This window comes from Equus przewalskii, chromosome 19 (genome assembly GCF_037783145.1).
Source record: "Equus przewalskii isolate Varuska chromosome 19, EquPr2, whole genome shotgun sequence".
NCBI classification, from domain to species: Eukaryota; Metazoa; Chordata; class Mammalia; order Perissodactyla; family Equidae; genus Equus; species Equus przewalskii.
Window position 1 is genome coordinate 36854857 of NC_091849.1, and position 16529 is coordinate 36871385.

Genomic DNA, 16529 nt, shown 5'->3' on the forward strand with positions numbered 1-16529 from the left:
AGGCCTGAACGGTGCTGGCCAGAAATGCTGAGGCGACGCGCTGGGGCGGGGAGAGGGCGGGATGGAAGCGGGGTGTTTCAGGGCTGAGGGGTGTGGGGGACCCAACTGCCCACCAGGCACAGCTGGGCTTCTGCTGCCTCAGCCTTGAGCTCCCAACCCCCCTTCCCCAAATCCTGGCTCCCTCCTCCCTTTCCCCATCCCCGCTTGGTGACAGAATCTATTCTTAGTTCTCTCATTCTCCTGAGATGCAAGGGTCTGCTGGGAGCTTCTAGAGGTGAGACCGGGGCCCTTGGCATGGACAGAGCCTGAGGCTGGCGGCCGGGGAGGTTTCCATTACCCGGGGAGGTTTTTCAAAAGACCCGTACACTTGCATAGCTGTCTGACCCTCACTCAGTTTTAATTCAGTAGGGTCAGATAGGGTCAGAAATTAGAATGTGTTTTTAAATTGTGTTAATTATTATCTGAGATAGTATTAACTATTTAAAAAAATATATGATGAGGCCTTGCACCCTGAGAGGCAGACTGTGCACAGCACAACTCCAGGGAGCGCTGTTCCCCCAGACTCGGATGCTGCTAATGGTGCCCTTGGAGGTGGGCAAGACGGTGGACCTGCTCCTCTCCCCAGAGACCACCACTGTCATTGTTTCTTGTTTCTTCTTCCAGAGAGAGCCCACATGCATGTTGGACCTGAGCAGTTTTTCAAAAGGGTTTTCCTCTCCTTCCCCTCCCTGTGTTGAGAATCACTGAGCTGGAGGGAGGAAGCTCTAGCAGGGAGTTCAGGCAGCTGCCAGGAGACAAAGGAGGACGACGCCCTCCCTGCAGTCTCACCAGAGCCAGCCCCCTCCCTCCACCCAGTCAGGGATGGGTCCCACGCACCCTGTCCAGACCCTGTCAGTCTCTGTATCTGCATTTTGGTCAACAAAAAGAGGCCGCCTTTTCTTAGTCATCCTCCTGGGCCCCCAGGCCGTTTTCAGACAGATTTGCTGAGTAAGGGATTTTCCTGCATTTCAGCCCCAAGACTTCCAGGCAGACTTTGATGTTGGCTAGAAAAAACAAAACAAAACAAAACAAGCTTGTGTATCAGAAAGGGGAAATTGGGTCCTGCTGTGTGACTTTAGGAAAGTCACACTGTCTCTTTGTGTCCTCGTTTCCTTCTATGGGAACTGGGGACATCACATCTCCCTCATTTTTTTTTAACCTCTCAGGAAGGTTGTAAGATCCTAGGCCTGAGAGCACCCATTTTATAGACGAAGATGTTGAGGCCCAAGCTCATGCAGCTCAGGGGTGGCACTGTTCTTGTGGCCAGGTCCAGAGACTGGGCGGGAAGAGCCCTTGTAGGGAGAGTAGGGAGGTGAACGGGGTCTCATCTCCCTCCCTCCCCTGCTGGGGCAGACAGCCAGTAGGTCACCACAAATCTGTGCCTGGACTCTCGCATCCAGGTGGGGACACATGACAAGTTCTCACTAACGGAATGTGGATAGGCAATGATGCGGGTCACCTCTGAGACGGGTGTGAAGAAATTCATATGCCTTCTTTATGCTCTTCTTTCTCTTTCCTCCAGCTGGAAGCAGAGCTCCTAGGGCCCTAGGATCTGGTGCAGCCTCAGGATGGAAGGCGCCTGAGTCCCTGAGTCAGTGCATGGAGGTCTGCCCCTCACCAACCAGAACACCTCAACTGTACTCACATGTGAGTGAGAAATAAACTTCTGTTGGGTTGTCACTGAAATTTGACAGTTTGTCTGTTACAATGGCTAGTGTCATCCTAACACAACCCCACTTTTCTCCCTAAGTCCCTCCCCGAGCTGTTTGCATGTACCCGAGAGGAGACACCAGCAAGTACCCCTCCCAGCAGGTGCAGGGCTGTCAGAAGCCACCGAGGTTGGGGAGGCAGAGGCATCCTCTCCACCCGGCCTCTGATTTTGGCTCTAGTGAGGCCACCAGCATTTGGGGCTTAGGGGTTGCAGCTGTTGCATTCCACAGCGTCTCTGGTGGCGTTATGCCTTGTGTGACGCTCAGAGCCATCCTAGGGAAGCAGAAAGAAGGACAAGCAGCTGATGGGGGTGGGGAGCAGAGGGGCCACAGCTAGAACCTTGAGTCTGCCCTGAGTCCCTGCCTGTGCCACCTCAGCCAAGGCCCACACCTTCTGGAGCCCCCACTTGCCCGTCTGTAATATGAGTCCAAACCACCTGTCCTGGATAGAGGAGGGCGGGGTGGGGAGGCTGAGGAGGCGGATAATGCCTCTGAAATCAGAGGATCCAAACCCAAGACCCTCAGAACGTTCACGTATGCTGGGGGTTTTTCTTGAGAGGCGCTTAAAGACAGTTTGTGAGGGAAGAAAAAAGTGAAGGAATGCATAATTCCTACTCTTTTGGAATCATCCAGAAGGCTGTTCCCAGCTAAAGGGCCTGGGATGAGGGGCGTCTTGGGGGCTTTGAAGGCCAGCTCAGGGCACTAACTCTGTGTCTGTGGGCAGTTCCTTTTGCCACCACATGTCTACTCTCAGGTGTCACAGTCTCTGAAATTCCACCATTAATGCTTCATTCCTTTGGATTCCTTTTTGGTCCTCTACAAAAATGCAAGCAATGATAATCCCAAACACGTGTTCTGGGCTTTATACTTGTTCCAATAACCCTGAAAAAGACCGACGGCAAGGCCCAAACACCTGGTGCGGGCGCTTCTCCATGCACTTTCCTTGAGGCGGGAAGGTGGTGAGCCGTTCTCCCCCTGGGCGGACATTCAGAGAAACTCCCGCACAGGTGCCCCAGAGACCCGGGAAGGAATCGTCACAGCAGCCCTGTGCATAGTAACACGGAACAGGAAATAACCAAGTGCCCTTGACAGGAGAAGGGGTTACTGGATGTTAAATAACAGTAAAGAGGATGGAGCCCTGTTTTAGTTATGCCTTGCTGCGTAACAAAACGTGTTCAAATGGAGGGGCAACCCCAGTCATTTGTGTGCTCACAATTCTGCCATTTGAGCGGGGCTCAGGAGGGGCTCGTCTCTACTCCACGTGGCTTCATCTGGGGACCCTCAACTGGGGCTGAAAGATCAGCTTTCACGATAGTCCGGCTCACACGCCGGCACGTTGATGCCGGCTGTCGGCCAGGGGATCAGCCGGGGCTATTGGGGGTGGGGGGCTGGGTTATCTCGGATGGCCTCTTCCCACAACTGCTCGCAGCACAGTGGTCTCACAGTAATCCAGCTCCTCAGAGCGGGGCTCAAGGCCCCCAGGAGTGGAAAAGCAGAAGTTGCTAGACCTTCTCAAGGCTTAGGCCTGGAATGGGCACAGGGTTACTTCTGTCCCATTCTATTGGCTAAAAGTGTCACAAGCCAGATGTATTTCAGGGGAGACGACTACGAAAGCGTGTGACCACCCAGAGGTGTACTTTCCTGGGTGTCACAGGCTTCCTCAACCTCCCTCCCAGCCATGCGGATCAACCTTGGGTAGGTCATACTGCAGAACAAATATCCTCTACGTTTCAGTGACGTCACACAAGGGTTCCTTCTTTCTCACACACAGATCCCACACGCTCTGCTCCACACAGACATTCAGGAACCCAGGCCGACGCAGGGCCACTGGGTGGAGGTGGGACCGTCTGGGACATGAGACTTCCCTTTTGCCACAGCTGCAGGGGACGACAATGCTGGAGAGTTTCACTCAGCCTCAGCCTGAAAGAGACAAATGTCACTTGTGCTCATATTTCATGAGCTAGAACTAGTCACATGACCCTATCTAGACTGCAAGGCTGGGAAATGTGGGAGAGCACGTGGGAAAACGGGTGAGCAATCCTGTCTTTGCCACAGGGGATAAAATTATTGAAAACAAGGGAAAGTTCAACGTAAAATTCAAGATGGTGTTTACTTCAGGGTGGGGGAGGAAGGGCCAGGATAGTAGGGGACCTCACAGGGAGGTGTCAGTGATCTGTAACGTTCTAGTTCTTGGGTTGAGGAGTGAGTGTTAATTATATTATTATATTTTTAATGAATAGATGAGTGAATAAATAAAAGAGAGGGCCCAGAAGCAGTGGCACTAACGCCTCAGCTTGTGAGCCAAAGAGAGCCCTTCCATAACCGAGCTCTAGCTGAGGCTGCCGGGCCTCAAAGGTACAAATAAATAAGTGAATAAAATATGGGCTCATCCCCTCAGGTCCCAGCTCAGAGGATGTAGTGGGCATGTAAACCCAGCAGGCCAGCAAAGCACAGTGGCGTGGATCCCTCAGCAGGAGCTCTGGGAACCAGAGGGGGTCCCGAGAAGGCCTTCCCCCAAGGGGTCATGTAGGTTGGGTCACAAAGGATCAATAGGCGTTCAGCAGGTGGAGAAAGGAGTAGAGGTGGGGTGGGATGGTCAGGAACACTCATTCCAAGAAGGGGGAACAGTACGTGCACAGGCACAGAGAGCCCTTCACTCCTCAGGTGGCCTGTGTTCACGGCATTTCCTCACCACATTCTAGGCCCTAAACGATCTGATCGACTCATTCGCACCGTGCTGTGCCGTCCAGGAGTTCCTGCAGGAGCCGGGCACTCCTTCTCCGCACTGGCTGTTGGGAACGTTGGCTGCTGACGCTCCAGCTGAGTCCTCCTTCAGGACTCATCTTCAGATAAGGGAGCTCTTTTGGGCAAGGTCACGCCCCCCTCTACCCCAGGGGCAGCCACATCCAAAAGACTGGTGGAAACAGGAGTATAAAGGCCCAGCCCTCTCGCTTAAATCCAGGGAACTCTGGAGGACCAGTGCAGCTCCAGAGCTCCCTGTGGGGTCAGCTGAGGCCTGTCTAGGGCCTCCAGCGTCCATCACAGCCCGACTCCTCTCTCTGCCCAATCCAGTTTCCTTTATATGCCCACGGGGGTTGATTGCAAAGGCCCTCCCCAAGAAGCCTCCTTCAAGCAAGTCTGTACTTTAGAGTGTGTTTTCTGGGAAACCTACCTAAGATACCCACTAAAGTATAAATGATTACTCAGTTCCAAGGGATGTCTTCCCTGGGGGTGTTTGCATAGCAAGAATAATAGCTAACATTCATGGAGCAATTTCTATGTGCCAGGCACTGTGCTAAGCACTTTGCCTGTATCACCTTATTTAACGAGGAATAGAATTTACGCCAAAGGAATGAATTTCTAATGGTGAAATTTCAAGCTTAAGGAGGCTGGAAATGTTTATGTGGCACAAATTCTGTTACAAATTTCTCTGCCTCACGGTATTCTCAGTCCTGATCTTTGTACTGGCTGAGTAAAGCCCCCAGAAGTTCAGGATGCGGGCTCCCAATCTCATTCTTCCTCAAAAAAAAGCATTTTTTGTTCTGCTGAGGAAGATTCTCCCTGAGTTAACATCCATTGCCAATCCTCTTTTTTTTGCTTGAGGAAGATTAGCCCTGAGCTAACATCTGTACCAATCTTCCTCTATTTTTTTCATTTTGGGGGATACCTCCATAGCGTGGCTGGTGAGTGGAGTAGGTCTGCACCAGGGATCCGAACCCACAAATCTGGGCTGCCGAAGCGGGGTGTGCATAACCTTAACCACTCAGTCACGGGGCCGGGCCCAAGAAAGGCTTCTTCTGCTTAGTCACAAAATAATATTTCTGTTCTGCCTCTTTTCTGGGGTCTCAATTCTTGGAAGCCTGTGTGAAGGCTAATTCCTCTTAAAGCTGACTGCCACTGTTTGGGACTCCCCAGGGACTTTTCTGAGAAATGGTGACATTGTTCCCAGCACTTCCTCTCCCTTCCTAGGCACTCCTGCACCCACCACTGAGCCCTCCTCACATCCTCTGTCTTCAGGCTCAAACTTTCCCTCTTTCCTTTCCATCATCAGCTCCCTCCTGGGTGGGACTGACCTGGCCCCTCTGGTCCCCCAGGCTGAGCCTCGCTCCATCCCTAAGCCGCCTGCTTCCTGGGGAGCATGCCCGGGCAGCAGGCTGGGGCCCTGACTGGCTCTCTGGCCCTCGGGGACATGTCCCAACATGCTGAGCCCTGAGACTTAGAAGAGGCTGGGCTTGTCCTCGGGGCAGCCTGCTTTGGGGGAAGAGGAGGGTGGTAGGAGACAGAAGACCCCTCCCCCAGAGACCCCAGGGAGACCCCAGGGAGAGCTTGGTCTGAGTTTCTCTGAAAGGCTCTGTTCCGTGCACACATGTGTGTATGTGTGTGTGTGTGTGTGTGTCTTGTGTGTGACTTTAAAGAACCTGCTCCTTCCTTCCTTCAGGAGGACCTCCTCCTGAGGCAGGAGCCCTCCTTAAGGGCATGCCTAACTACACATTCAAGTGTATGTATGGTTGGAAAGAGTTTTTGTTTTTGTCTTTTTTTGAGGAAGATTAGCCCTGAACTAACTGCTGCCAATCCTCCTCTTTTTGCTGAGGAAGACTGGCCCTGAGCTCACATCTTTGCCCATCTTCCTCTACTTTATATGTGGGACACCTACCACAGCATGGTGTGCCAAGCGGTACCATGTCCGAACCCAGGATTCAAACCGGCGAACCCCAGGCCACCGAAACAGAACGTGTGCACTTAACTGCTGTGCCACCTGGCCGGCCCCAGAAAGTTGTTTCTTAAAGTACTGAAGTATTAGGCACTTAGTAGGTGCATAATAAATATTTGTTGAATTCTGTTGTGGTGGTGGCATTTAGCTAGAAGTTATATAAAAAAAAAAACCCTCTCACTTCCCAACAACAACAACAAAAAGAATTATTTCATTGTGAAGCTCAGTACCACAAAACTTTAAGTAATTCAATACAAGCTTTCATTAAAAATTTTTTTTTCCCAAAATAAACAGACAGACAATGTCAAGTCTATTTGAAACGCCTGAAAGCCAAGGGGATTCAAGGCAGGAGGAGGAGATGCCTGTGCTGCTGGACATTTGACACCCCAGCCTTTGGGTGGTGGGGGGGTGTGTTGGGGTGGAGAAAGGAGCTGGGGAGGAGGGGCTGCCCCGGGGGTCCTGGCCTTTTTGAGGCCCTCCTGAGGTTGGGCTGCAATCCCAGCAGACTCCAACATGAGGCATGCCGGGGTCAGGTGCTGTGCCCTCCTGCCCTCCCCGGGCTGCATCCCCGCAGTAACGGAGGAGCCTGTGCTCGAGGTCAGCTGCGTTAGAGGAAGGAGACCGGGCATGTCTGGGCAGAGGTTTCAGACACCCCATGGCCCTCGATGTCAGCAATTGCAGCCGCTCCGCTCCAAGCCTCAAGTCCGTTTTCTAGTGGGAATTCTGTTCAGATTAACGCTCTGCTCTCTGCAATTTTTTAAGAGCAGAAACTGCAAATGTTTTGGGTAAAGGAAAGAGGCAACGGTCGGGGGCACTGGGGGCAGGGGGTGTGGAGGTAGGCAGGAGCTGATGGGCGCTTCACTGGCCTCTGTGTCTGTCAAGAGCACCAGTGGACATTTCCAGAATTGTCCTTCGTCAATGTCACCTCAGCAAGCTGCCTGGAAATGAGGGGTGCTGGCTGTGTCCCCCGTTCTCGTGTTTCTAGAGCCACTGAAATAGAAAAGGCAAGCAGCAGAGGGCTCTGGGTGAGAGGCAAAAGCCCTCTGTGCCAGCCATAGCCATTTATTTGCTGTGTGACCTGAGTCAGGTCAATGAACTTCTCTGAGCCTCAGTTTCCCCAGCAGTGTATGTGGGCTGTGTGGGGAATATTCAGGAGATAGCTCATCAGATCCTTCTCTCCTTCCCAGCTATCAAATCAAATCACAGTCACATCAAATGCAGTCACAGAGGTTTCATCTGTCGAGGTGAGACAGAGCTGGGTGTGGGGAGGAGGAGGCAGCAAGAGCTTGGTTCAAGGTCCCATTTCCCCTGGAGACCACATTGGCCCTTTCTGGGAACTGTCCCCAATTCCCTCTTTTTGCGAAGCATTTGACAAGCAATAACCTTGCATCCCTTTAGTTCTGAGGGCCTCAGTTTCCTCGTCGGTGAAATAAAGCGGATTGAATCCGGTTCAGGCCTCCACGATGCTTTGCGCGGCTGTCTGCGCGCCCCAGCTGCTTGGGGGGAGAGCTTGTCTGGGGACGGATCCGTGGGAACAGCGCTGGTCTAGTGGGGCTTTTCTGGGAAAGGCAAAGTGAGACGCATCATTTTTATTATTTAAGGATTTTCATTTATGAAGGTCACCCCTGGTCTTTTCAGCTGCTTTGGGTAAATCCTTGCTCACAGTCGGTCCGCAGCGGTCCAGAGACGGGCACATCCTAGCAAGGACGTCCCTTCCTGGGGAGCGCCAACTCACTCCCCAACTGAAAAAACCCCAGATTTGTGGCTTGGTCCGTGGGGAAGTGTGTCAAGCGCACACCCAGGCGCGGTGGGGGGGCGGCAGCACGCGCCGGTGGCACCCGCGCGCCGAGCCGGTGGAGCGCGGCCAGGGGGAGCGGCCGCCGGCCGGGGCGGGCCGGGCGCGGGGGGCGGAGCCAGGCCTTTTTATTGGGGCTGCGCCGGCGGCGCCAGCGGAGGTGTGAGCGGCGGCCGCGGTCGGTGGCTCGGAGGACCCAGCCGGGCGCGGATTCACGGAGACCCCGAGACCCTGAGAGGAGGTGAGGGAGCCGTGGGGGCTGGAGCGGACCCCAGGGGGGCGGCTGGGAGCCCAGCGGAGCGTGGCGGCGTGTCCGTGTGTGTGCGTCCGCGGGGACGCGTGTGTCCGGGGGTGTGTGCCGGGTTCGCAGGTGAATGACGCGCGTGGGTCTGCGCGTGGGTCTCGGTTTTGCGCACACGGGTGTCTGTAAGCGCGCGTGTGATGGCGTCGGGATGTGTCGGGCGGGGAGCACAGAACGAGGGACCCCTGCCACGCTCGCGTCCCCTTGAAACCCAGCCGGCCCGAGGGAAGGCGTGGGCCCTCCGCCCCCGGAGCTCTCCGCCCGCGCCGTTGCGCCCAGGTCCCCCTCGCGCCCGCCCGCGGCGCGGGCAGGACACCCCGGTCCGCCGAGGGTCCGGGAGGGGCGGGGAGCGCCGGGCCGAGCAGGTTCATCCGGGAGCCGCTCCCGGGCGGCTCTCGGACCCGATCGGTGCCGCCCCGGCCCGGCCCCCTGAGGTCTGGGTCCTCGACGCCGCCGTGTCCGCCACCCGCCTGGGTGCTGAGGTCAGCGCGGGCTGTGTCCCCGGCCCTTGGGAACGTGTCGAGACACGTCCCTTAAGGGCAAGCGAGGAGGTGACTCACGGTGACAAGGGGACCCCAGGGAACGGGCCGAGTGAGGTCAGAACCCCGCCCGGGCTCGGGGACAGTGGCGACCCAGAAGTCGCCTTCCCTGCCCCTCCGCGCCTTGTTCCCCCATAGACACAGTGACCTATCTGGCTGGCACAGAGTGTTCCCAGGGAAGCCCGGACACCGGGAGGTCCAGGACCGGGTGTCCGGTCCCCGCCCCGCGGCGCGCCCTCGGGCACTCGGAGCCGCGGCCCCGCGCTGAGTGGGCTCGCGCCCGCCGGTCAGCTCAGTAGTCCGCCTACCTCTCTCCCGCCCCCGGGAGCCCCGGGCCGGGCCTGCGCTGGGGTCGCCGATGGACTCCGGGGCGCGCAGCCCCCGCCGGGCCGGGAGGGGGGAGGGGTCGTATCTTTGAGGGGTGGGGCTTCAGGGGGCGCGACGCTGCTCGGGGCCTCTGTGGGCTGCGTACCCGGCCCGGGCGCCCCCACCCTGGTGGAGATCCCCCCTCCGAGGGCGGCTGGACTGGGCGGAGCAGGAGGGGGAGTCGCCCTTCGGGCGCGGCTGCCCCGCGCGGACCACAGCGCGTCCGCCCGGCCGCGGGCCTCGGGGGACCCCGGCGCCCTGCTCGCGGGGGAGAGAATCTTGGAACTGGTTTGGCACTTCAGGGCGCCCGGGCAGCTCCCCCGATCCTCCCCTCCCTCCACGTCGCGTTTCGGGGAGGACTTTCGAGCGGTTTTGTTTTCCTTGCTCCCGTCTATTTTTATTTTCCAGGGGTCTGACTCATCCCGTGCTTTGGGCGTGGAGATAAGGTGGAGGGACCAGATCCCTGCGCGCCTGTGCGTGCGGGGGGTGTGTGTGCGCGCGCGCGTGTGTGCGTGTCACGGAGACGGCGCGAGAGCGCGCGGTTACCCAACCGTGGCGGGGGTTTCGGGAGCGGGGCTGGCTCAGCGTGACGTGTTCGCGGCCCCCAGGCCCCCTCCCGCTCTCCCCCTCCCCACCCGGGGTGACGCGCAGCCGGAGTGGAAGCGAAGTTTTGGCGGGCGGGCGCTTTACAGGAAACTGACTCATCGCGACTCCCTGCCCCTGTCCCCGGCCCGGCCCGCGCGCCTCCGCCCTGCGCGCGATTTCCTGGAGACCGGCGCCCCCTGGCGGCCGGCGCGAGCGCCCACACGCCGTCCCGCGCCCCGCCGAGAGGACCCCACTGGCTCCACGGTGTCCGCCGAGGGCTCGCTGCTTCCTTGGGGGTTAAAATATGCTTGGCGTCTGAGGCACAGAGGCCTACAAAGGAAGCCACTCTCAGTGACTTGTTTGTGAAACATCTTTGTGTTTCTGAGTTTGCTCTGAGCTGGCAGTTCTGGCAGTGGGCGCGAGAGCAGATTTTGATGGGGGGCCTATGAGAGCCGCAAGGGAGGAGGTGGTGCAAGGAGAGAGGGCTCCTGCCTGGAGGCCGGTCCCCTGGAATAGCCAGCTCCCGGAGAATGTCCCAGACACATGAGGCACTGAGACCCACAGTGTCCATGTCACCCACCCTGTGTGTCCTCTCTTGGCGGGCACCCCGAGAGCGCCCATCTGGGGAACTGCCGAAGGCTTATTTAAATCCTCTTGAATTTGAATTAAGTTGGTCTGGGGACGGAGGGGCCTATCAATCTATATTTTGAAAAAGCTTCCCAAGTGATTCTGCTGGGCGTCTCTGGTTAAGAAACCACGAAGTTAGAGAGTGTGTTGGGCTCAACACCAGAGCACAGAACCCAGGGCAGATAGGCCTGGCTTCAAATCCTGGCTGTGCCACTTGCGAGCTGTCTGACCTTGGGCAAATTACGTAACTTCTCTGAGCCTTGGTTACCTCTTCTGTAAAAAAGAACGAGTATACCCACTTTTTAGGAAAATTCATATTTGTAAACTTCTTAGAACAGCCCTTGGCACATAAAAATACATAAGTAAATATCAACCGTCGCCCTGAAGAGAGTGGACAAAGGTTATTTTAGGGCTCTGCCCACTGTACTGGGTGACCCCTCCATGAAGCAGTGGCCTTTGGCCTTTTGAGCTGTGTGGCTTGGGGACAAGTCTCATATCTGTTTGAACTCCTGGCCCTTAAACTTGGTGTAAGGTCACCTGGTGCCTGTGCTCCCTGTCAGCTGAGACCATGGGCTCCACTCAGTGTGCGAGGTGGAGTGGGGAGGGTAGGTGTGGCTCGGGGCCAGGGCTTCCTGCCCCAGGAGGCCACTCAGCACAGCTTTCCCCGTCAGAGCCTGCAAATCCGGACTTGTCCCCAGGAAAACCCAGTCCTTGCTAAGGGGGAGCCAGGCCAGAGCAGGGCAGGTGGGTGCCAGCCTCGCTCGTGGGCACGCTCCCCTCCCTCTCCTGAGGTGGGAGGGGAGGAACCGGGCAAACCGGATGCCTTTCATTTTCTTCCCCTGCAAAACTTGGATGCAGGCACACGGGCAGGGGCTTTGAGGTTGTCTAGACGTCTGTCACCTGATGTGCCTGGCAGGATGTGGCCCAGCCTGGGAGAAATCGTGGCCCTGCCCTGCCCCACCCAGCTCCTCCTCACCCCCAGGCCGCCGCCTGATGACATCCTTGGGAAAGGCCCTCGGCCCCTAGCACCTGTCAGCTGCTGTCTGAGGAGGGTGGTGGCCCCGGGAGTGCTGGGGAGGAGGCCCAGCCGGAACTGAAGGCGGAGTTCTGCCGCCTGTGTTTTCCCAGGACTTCTGTAAACCAGGGGCCCCTCCGGGCACGTTAACGCCATTAGCTCAGTCGGTGCTCACATCTGTCCTCTGAGACATTCGCTCTTCCTGTCTCCATTTTACGGTTATGGAAAATAGAGCCCAGAGAAGTTAAGCCCTTTCTCCAGGGTCACCCAGCAGAGCCTGGGTTCCAATCCAGGCAGAGCTCACAAGACACAGCCTCTCAACTCTTCCATCCGCCTTGCTTGGAGGGACGCCCCAACAATGGCTTGAGCTTGCTTCCTCACCCACGCTCTTTAAACCTTCACACAACCCTGCTTTACAGATGAGGAAACTGAGGCCCAGAGACATTAAGTGGCTTTTTAAGTGGCAGAACTAGCAATAGAACCCAGGTGTTTTTTGCCCCAAAGTCTGGATACTTTTGAGATGCAGAGCAGGGTCACCCCACATGGGCATCAGGTGGCTGGAGGACCTGTCAGCCTGTCCGTTCATTTGGGAACTGACCTGCTGGACCCTGGCAATTCACACCTACGAGCTTGGGGCATTCACACCCAGGAGGGACACCTCGGGCGCAAACAAATTGATTTTAGCTGATAAGACCGGCAAACAAACAGGCCCCTGATCCTGCTGTCGCAGTAGCCTTGCCTTTGTTGACACAGCTTGCCCTTGAGCTTCCTCAGTGACCTTGGGGTGCCAGGCTGGCTGAACTCTGCCCCTGCCCAGTGTCTCTGGGGAGGGGGGAGCCTGTGGGGAGGAGATGATGGGAAATCAGCTGGAAGGAGCCGGAGAGACCCTGTGATCATGCTCTCCTGGGAGGACCTCACCTGAGGTCGCACAGAAAAGCCCGGCCTGGGGAGGGAGGGTCGTTTCCCGAGTGACCTGGGTCCCCTGTGTCTCAGCAGCAGGCGCCATGTCGGAGCCGGCCAGGGATGCTCGTCCGATCCCGCGTGGCAGCAAGGCCTGCCGCCGCCTCTTCGGCCCGGTGGACGGCGAGCAGCTGCGCCGAGACTGTGACGCGCTGATGGCCAGCTGCGCACAGGAGGCCCGGGAGCGATGGAACTTCGATTTTGTCACCGAGACACCGCTGGAGGGCGACTTCGCCTGGGAGCGCGTGCGGGGCCTCGGCCTGCCCAAGCTCTACCTGTCCCCGGGGCCCCGGGGGGGCCGGGACGACCTGAGAGGGGGCAAGCGGCCCAGCACGTCGCCTGCCCTGCTGCAGGGGACAGCCGAGGAGGACCACGTGGACCTGTCGCTGTCCTGTACCCTCCTGCCTCACCCCCCTGAGCGGCCTGAGGGGTCCCCGGGGGAGCCTGGCACCTCTCAGGGCCGAAAACGGCGGCAGACCATCATGACAGGTGAGGACAGGTGCAGGGAAGGACACTGCAAGGGACCAAGGCTCTCAGAATTCATGGTGCAGGGGCTAACCTCTCTGGTCCAGCTTGCTCATCAGGCAGAGGGGGAAACAGGCCCAGAGAGGGGAAGCGATTTGCCTGGGGTCACACAGCAAGCCTGCAGTCAAGACCAACTAGCAAGCATTTATTGGGAACATTCATTATATGCCAGGCCCTTTGCTAAGTTTCTAAGTGGATTTTGTTTAGTCCTCATAGCAATCCTGTACCAAAGGACATTCTTGCCCCCCTTTTATAGGCAAGGAAACAAGGCTCAGAGAGCTGGAGTGATTTGCCTAAGGTCCCACAGTGAATTTGCAGTGGAGAGAAAACGAATAACAGTAATTTCCTGACTGTCCTGTCCCGTCTTAACTCCCCTTCCCATCACACACACACACACACACATACACATACGCACATGCACACACACACGCACACACGCCCCGTCCCCCTTCCCTGCCGATTTTGTTCTCTCTGGCACTTTTTTACTATGAACAGCTCCCTCCTTATCTTGATATTGTCCTTGTCCCCAGTAGGATCTTATCTCCACCAGAAAGGGGTCTGTATCTCTCTTGTTCGTTGCTGAATCCCTGGCACCTAGGATGGTGTCTGGCACATAGCAGGTGCTTGACCAATGGCGAATGAGTGATGCTGACGTTCGAGCATTGCTCTGCCGGGCCCTGGGCCAAAGTCTTCACAGAGAGCATTTTATGAATCCTTAGAGCATCACCCTGGCGTTGTCCCCGTTGTTTGGGTGAGGAAACTGAGGCTCAGAGATGCAGCCAGGACCCCACTGCAAATCTGCAGCTGAGTGAGAGCGAACAATAGTGATGATGATAATAATAACTAACATTTCCACGGCCCAGGCACTGAGCAGAACACTTTCACGGAGTATCTAAGGGAACTCCTAGAACAGCGTGGTCCAGTCGAGCTCGGCAATAATGCACATGTCCGGGGCCACGACCCCGTCAGCCGTTGAGCGCCTGACGTGTGGCAAGTGCAACTGAGGAACTGAATTTTCCCTTTTATTTGGTTTCTGTAAAGTAAAATAAGCTCGCTGGGCTAGCGGCTCCTGTCCTGGGGAGTGTGGCTTGGAGCCAGCCTGGGATGGAGGTCCCATCATCAGTCACATCTGTGAAGCTGGCAGGAGTCTCCGTAAACACCCCCTGGGAGACAGGGTGGAAGTGGCCAGAGCTGTCCCTGTGCTTGGCGACATGTCCCTTTGGCCTTAGGGTGGGGTCCCTGGCTGGCTGGGTGGCTCTGTTGCGCCTTTCTCCCCCCGGCCTGGCTGACTTCTGTTCTCTCTCCCCAGATTTCTATCACTCCAAACGCCGCCGGATCTTCTCCAAGAGGAAGCCCTAACCTTGCGCTCCTGGAAGCATGGGGCTCCCGTGGGCCCCTGCCCCATCTTTGGCCTTGGTCCTTCAGTTTGTGTGTCTTAATTATTATTTGTGTTTTAACTTAAATTCCCCCCCATGTACATACTCTGCTTGCCACCCCCGACCCCAGCCTCTGGCATTCTAATTATTTAAAAAAACATTAGACAGCAGAATGATAGGCTGATTAGAGGGCTAGGTATTTTTATTATGCAATTATTTAAAACCCCCTCATCCTCTGCTCTCCGTTTCCTCTCTCCCCAAGTCAGGCGGGGCTGGCATGACCCTCAGCCGCTGGGGGCTGCTCTCCAGAGGGGCCTGGCTCCCTCGGCTCACTATCTCCTGGGCTTTATAAGGTTCTGCCCCTTTCCTGCATCCTCAGATCTGAATTCCTTACAATTTGAGAAGTAGACAGATAGCACTTTGAAGGGGGCCCAGCAGAGTGGGGGCGTCATCAAGACTTTGGAGTGCCCTTGCCTCCTCTAAGGTGGGCAGGGTGACCTTGAAGTGGGCACAGCCTAGGACATGGCTGGGGACTTGGCACCCTCCTGGCCCCTGACCCCCCACTCTGTCCTGTGAAGCCTGGGGTAGGTAGGGTCCCGTAGCAAGCCGCCCCGCCTCCCCGCCCGCCCCTCTGCCGCCCACAGGGTAGCCAGCCTCAGTGTTGGTCCTCTACCCTGTTGGCTTCCTCTGCACTTTTCGAGGAGCCCAGGTGCCCCTCTTTTTTTTTTTCTGTTTGAGGAAGATTCGCCCTGAGCTAACATCTGTGCTAATCTTCCTCCACTTTGTATGTGGGTCGCCGCAACAGCATGGCTGAAAGGTAGTGTAGGTCCACAGTTGGGATCCAAACCTGTGAACCCAGGCTGCTGAAGTGGCGTGTGCCAGACTCGACCACTGCACTACAGGGCTGGCCCCCCAGATGCCTCTTTTCAAGCTGGGCTCTCCCCTCCCCCTCTGCTCCTCCCCTCTCCCCCCGTCCTTTCCCTCCAGTACCCTCTCAGCCCTGGATGGCAGCTCTGGGGTGCCTGTCCCCCCAGCTCGGTGGACTGGAAGGGAGGGCCGTGCTCAAAGCAGGGCTCTCCAGTTCTCCCTCAGGCAGCTCGAGCAGCGACCGCCTGCTCCTCCTGGCTCGCGGGGTAGGGGTCCTGGGTGGTTGGACAGGCCTCCTTGAGAGGGGAGCTCTCTGTGTTAGGGGTTTGTGTGGGGGCAAGCAGATTTTTCTAGGAGGGAGAGGGTGCCCTCAGCCCCTGGACCTCATCCAAGGCCCTTCCCATCTGCCCCACCCTCCCCCGTGTTGTTGCACTTTGAAAAGCAGCTGAACAAGGAGTCAGATGTTTGAAGATGGCGGGAGGAGAGGCTGTGGCTGGGGCACACCAATGGGCCACTCTGGGCCCGGGAGTTGGGCGCTATTGTCTTTCCTGGCCCTGAACATGGAGCCCCTGACTCCAGACAGCTTCCAGCTCCCGTCACATCCTGGCCTGGACTGTTTTCTCCTGGCTCCTCGTGTGTCCTGGTTCTCCCGTCTCCACCTAGACTGTAAGCCTCTCAAGGGCAGGGACCACGTCCTGTACTGCTCTGTCTCCTTTACAGCCTCTCCCCCAGTGCTGGTATACAGCAGGTGCTCAATAAATATTTCGTGATAACTTTCCTTGTAATAGTATTGTTGTGGTCAATATATTTCGTCATTCATAAGAACAAGTAGGTGGAGGGTTTTTTTTATTGTTTTTATAATTTTAAAAGTTAAGCATGTAAATTTAAACACAGAAAGCAAACAGAAAGACCATGAGGCAAAAAAGACGAACAAGGAGGGGCTGGCCCCGTGGCCGAGTGGTTGGGTTCGCGCGCTCCGCTGCAGGCGGCCCAGTGTTTCGTTGGTTCGAATCCAGGGCGCGGACATGGCACTGCTCATCGGACCGTGCTGAGGCGGCGTCCCACATGCCACAGCTAGAGGAACCCACAACGAAGGATACACAACTATGTGCCG

At 56.8% G+C, this 16529-nt stretch overlaps 1 protein-coding gene and 1 long non-coding RNA gene across 3 annotated transcripts; both read left to right on the top strand.

Moving 5' to 3' along the window:
• Positions 1-6750, top strand: LOC139077308 (uncharacterized). Its single transcript, XR_011529708.1, has 3 exons — positions 1-274; positions 1562-1686; positions 4451-6750. It is a non-coding gene; the product is annotated as an uncharacterized lncRNA (long non-coding RNA).
• A 1621-nt stretch (positions 6751-8371) lies between these two features.
• On the top strand, positions 8372-16200 carry CDKN1A (cyclin dependent kinase inhibitor 1A). Of its 2 annotated transcripts, none has more exons than XM_070584473.1 (3): positions 8372-8495; positions 12684-13136; positions 14482-16200. In XM_070584473.1, the coding sequence occupies exons 2-3, from the start codon at positions 12692-12694 to the stop codon at positions 14529-14531; spliced, it is 495 nt and encodes a 164-aa protein (XP_070440574.1). In that variant the 5' UTR covers positions 8372-8495; positions 12684-12691; the 3' UTR covers positions 14532-16200. The 2 variants fall into 2 exon arrangements, with proteins under 2 accessions (XP_070440574.1, XP_070440575.1); XM_070584474.1 differs by having other exon boundaries at positions 8389-8495; positions 12681-13136.
• The last annotated feature ends 329 nt before the right edge of the window (positions 16201-16529 follow it).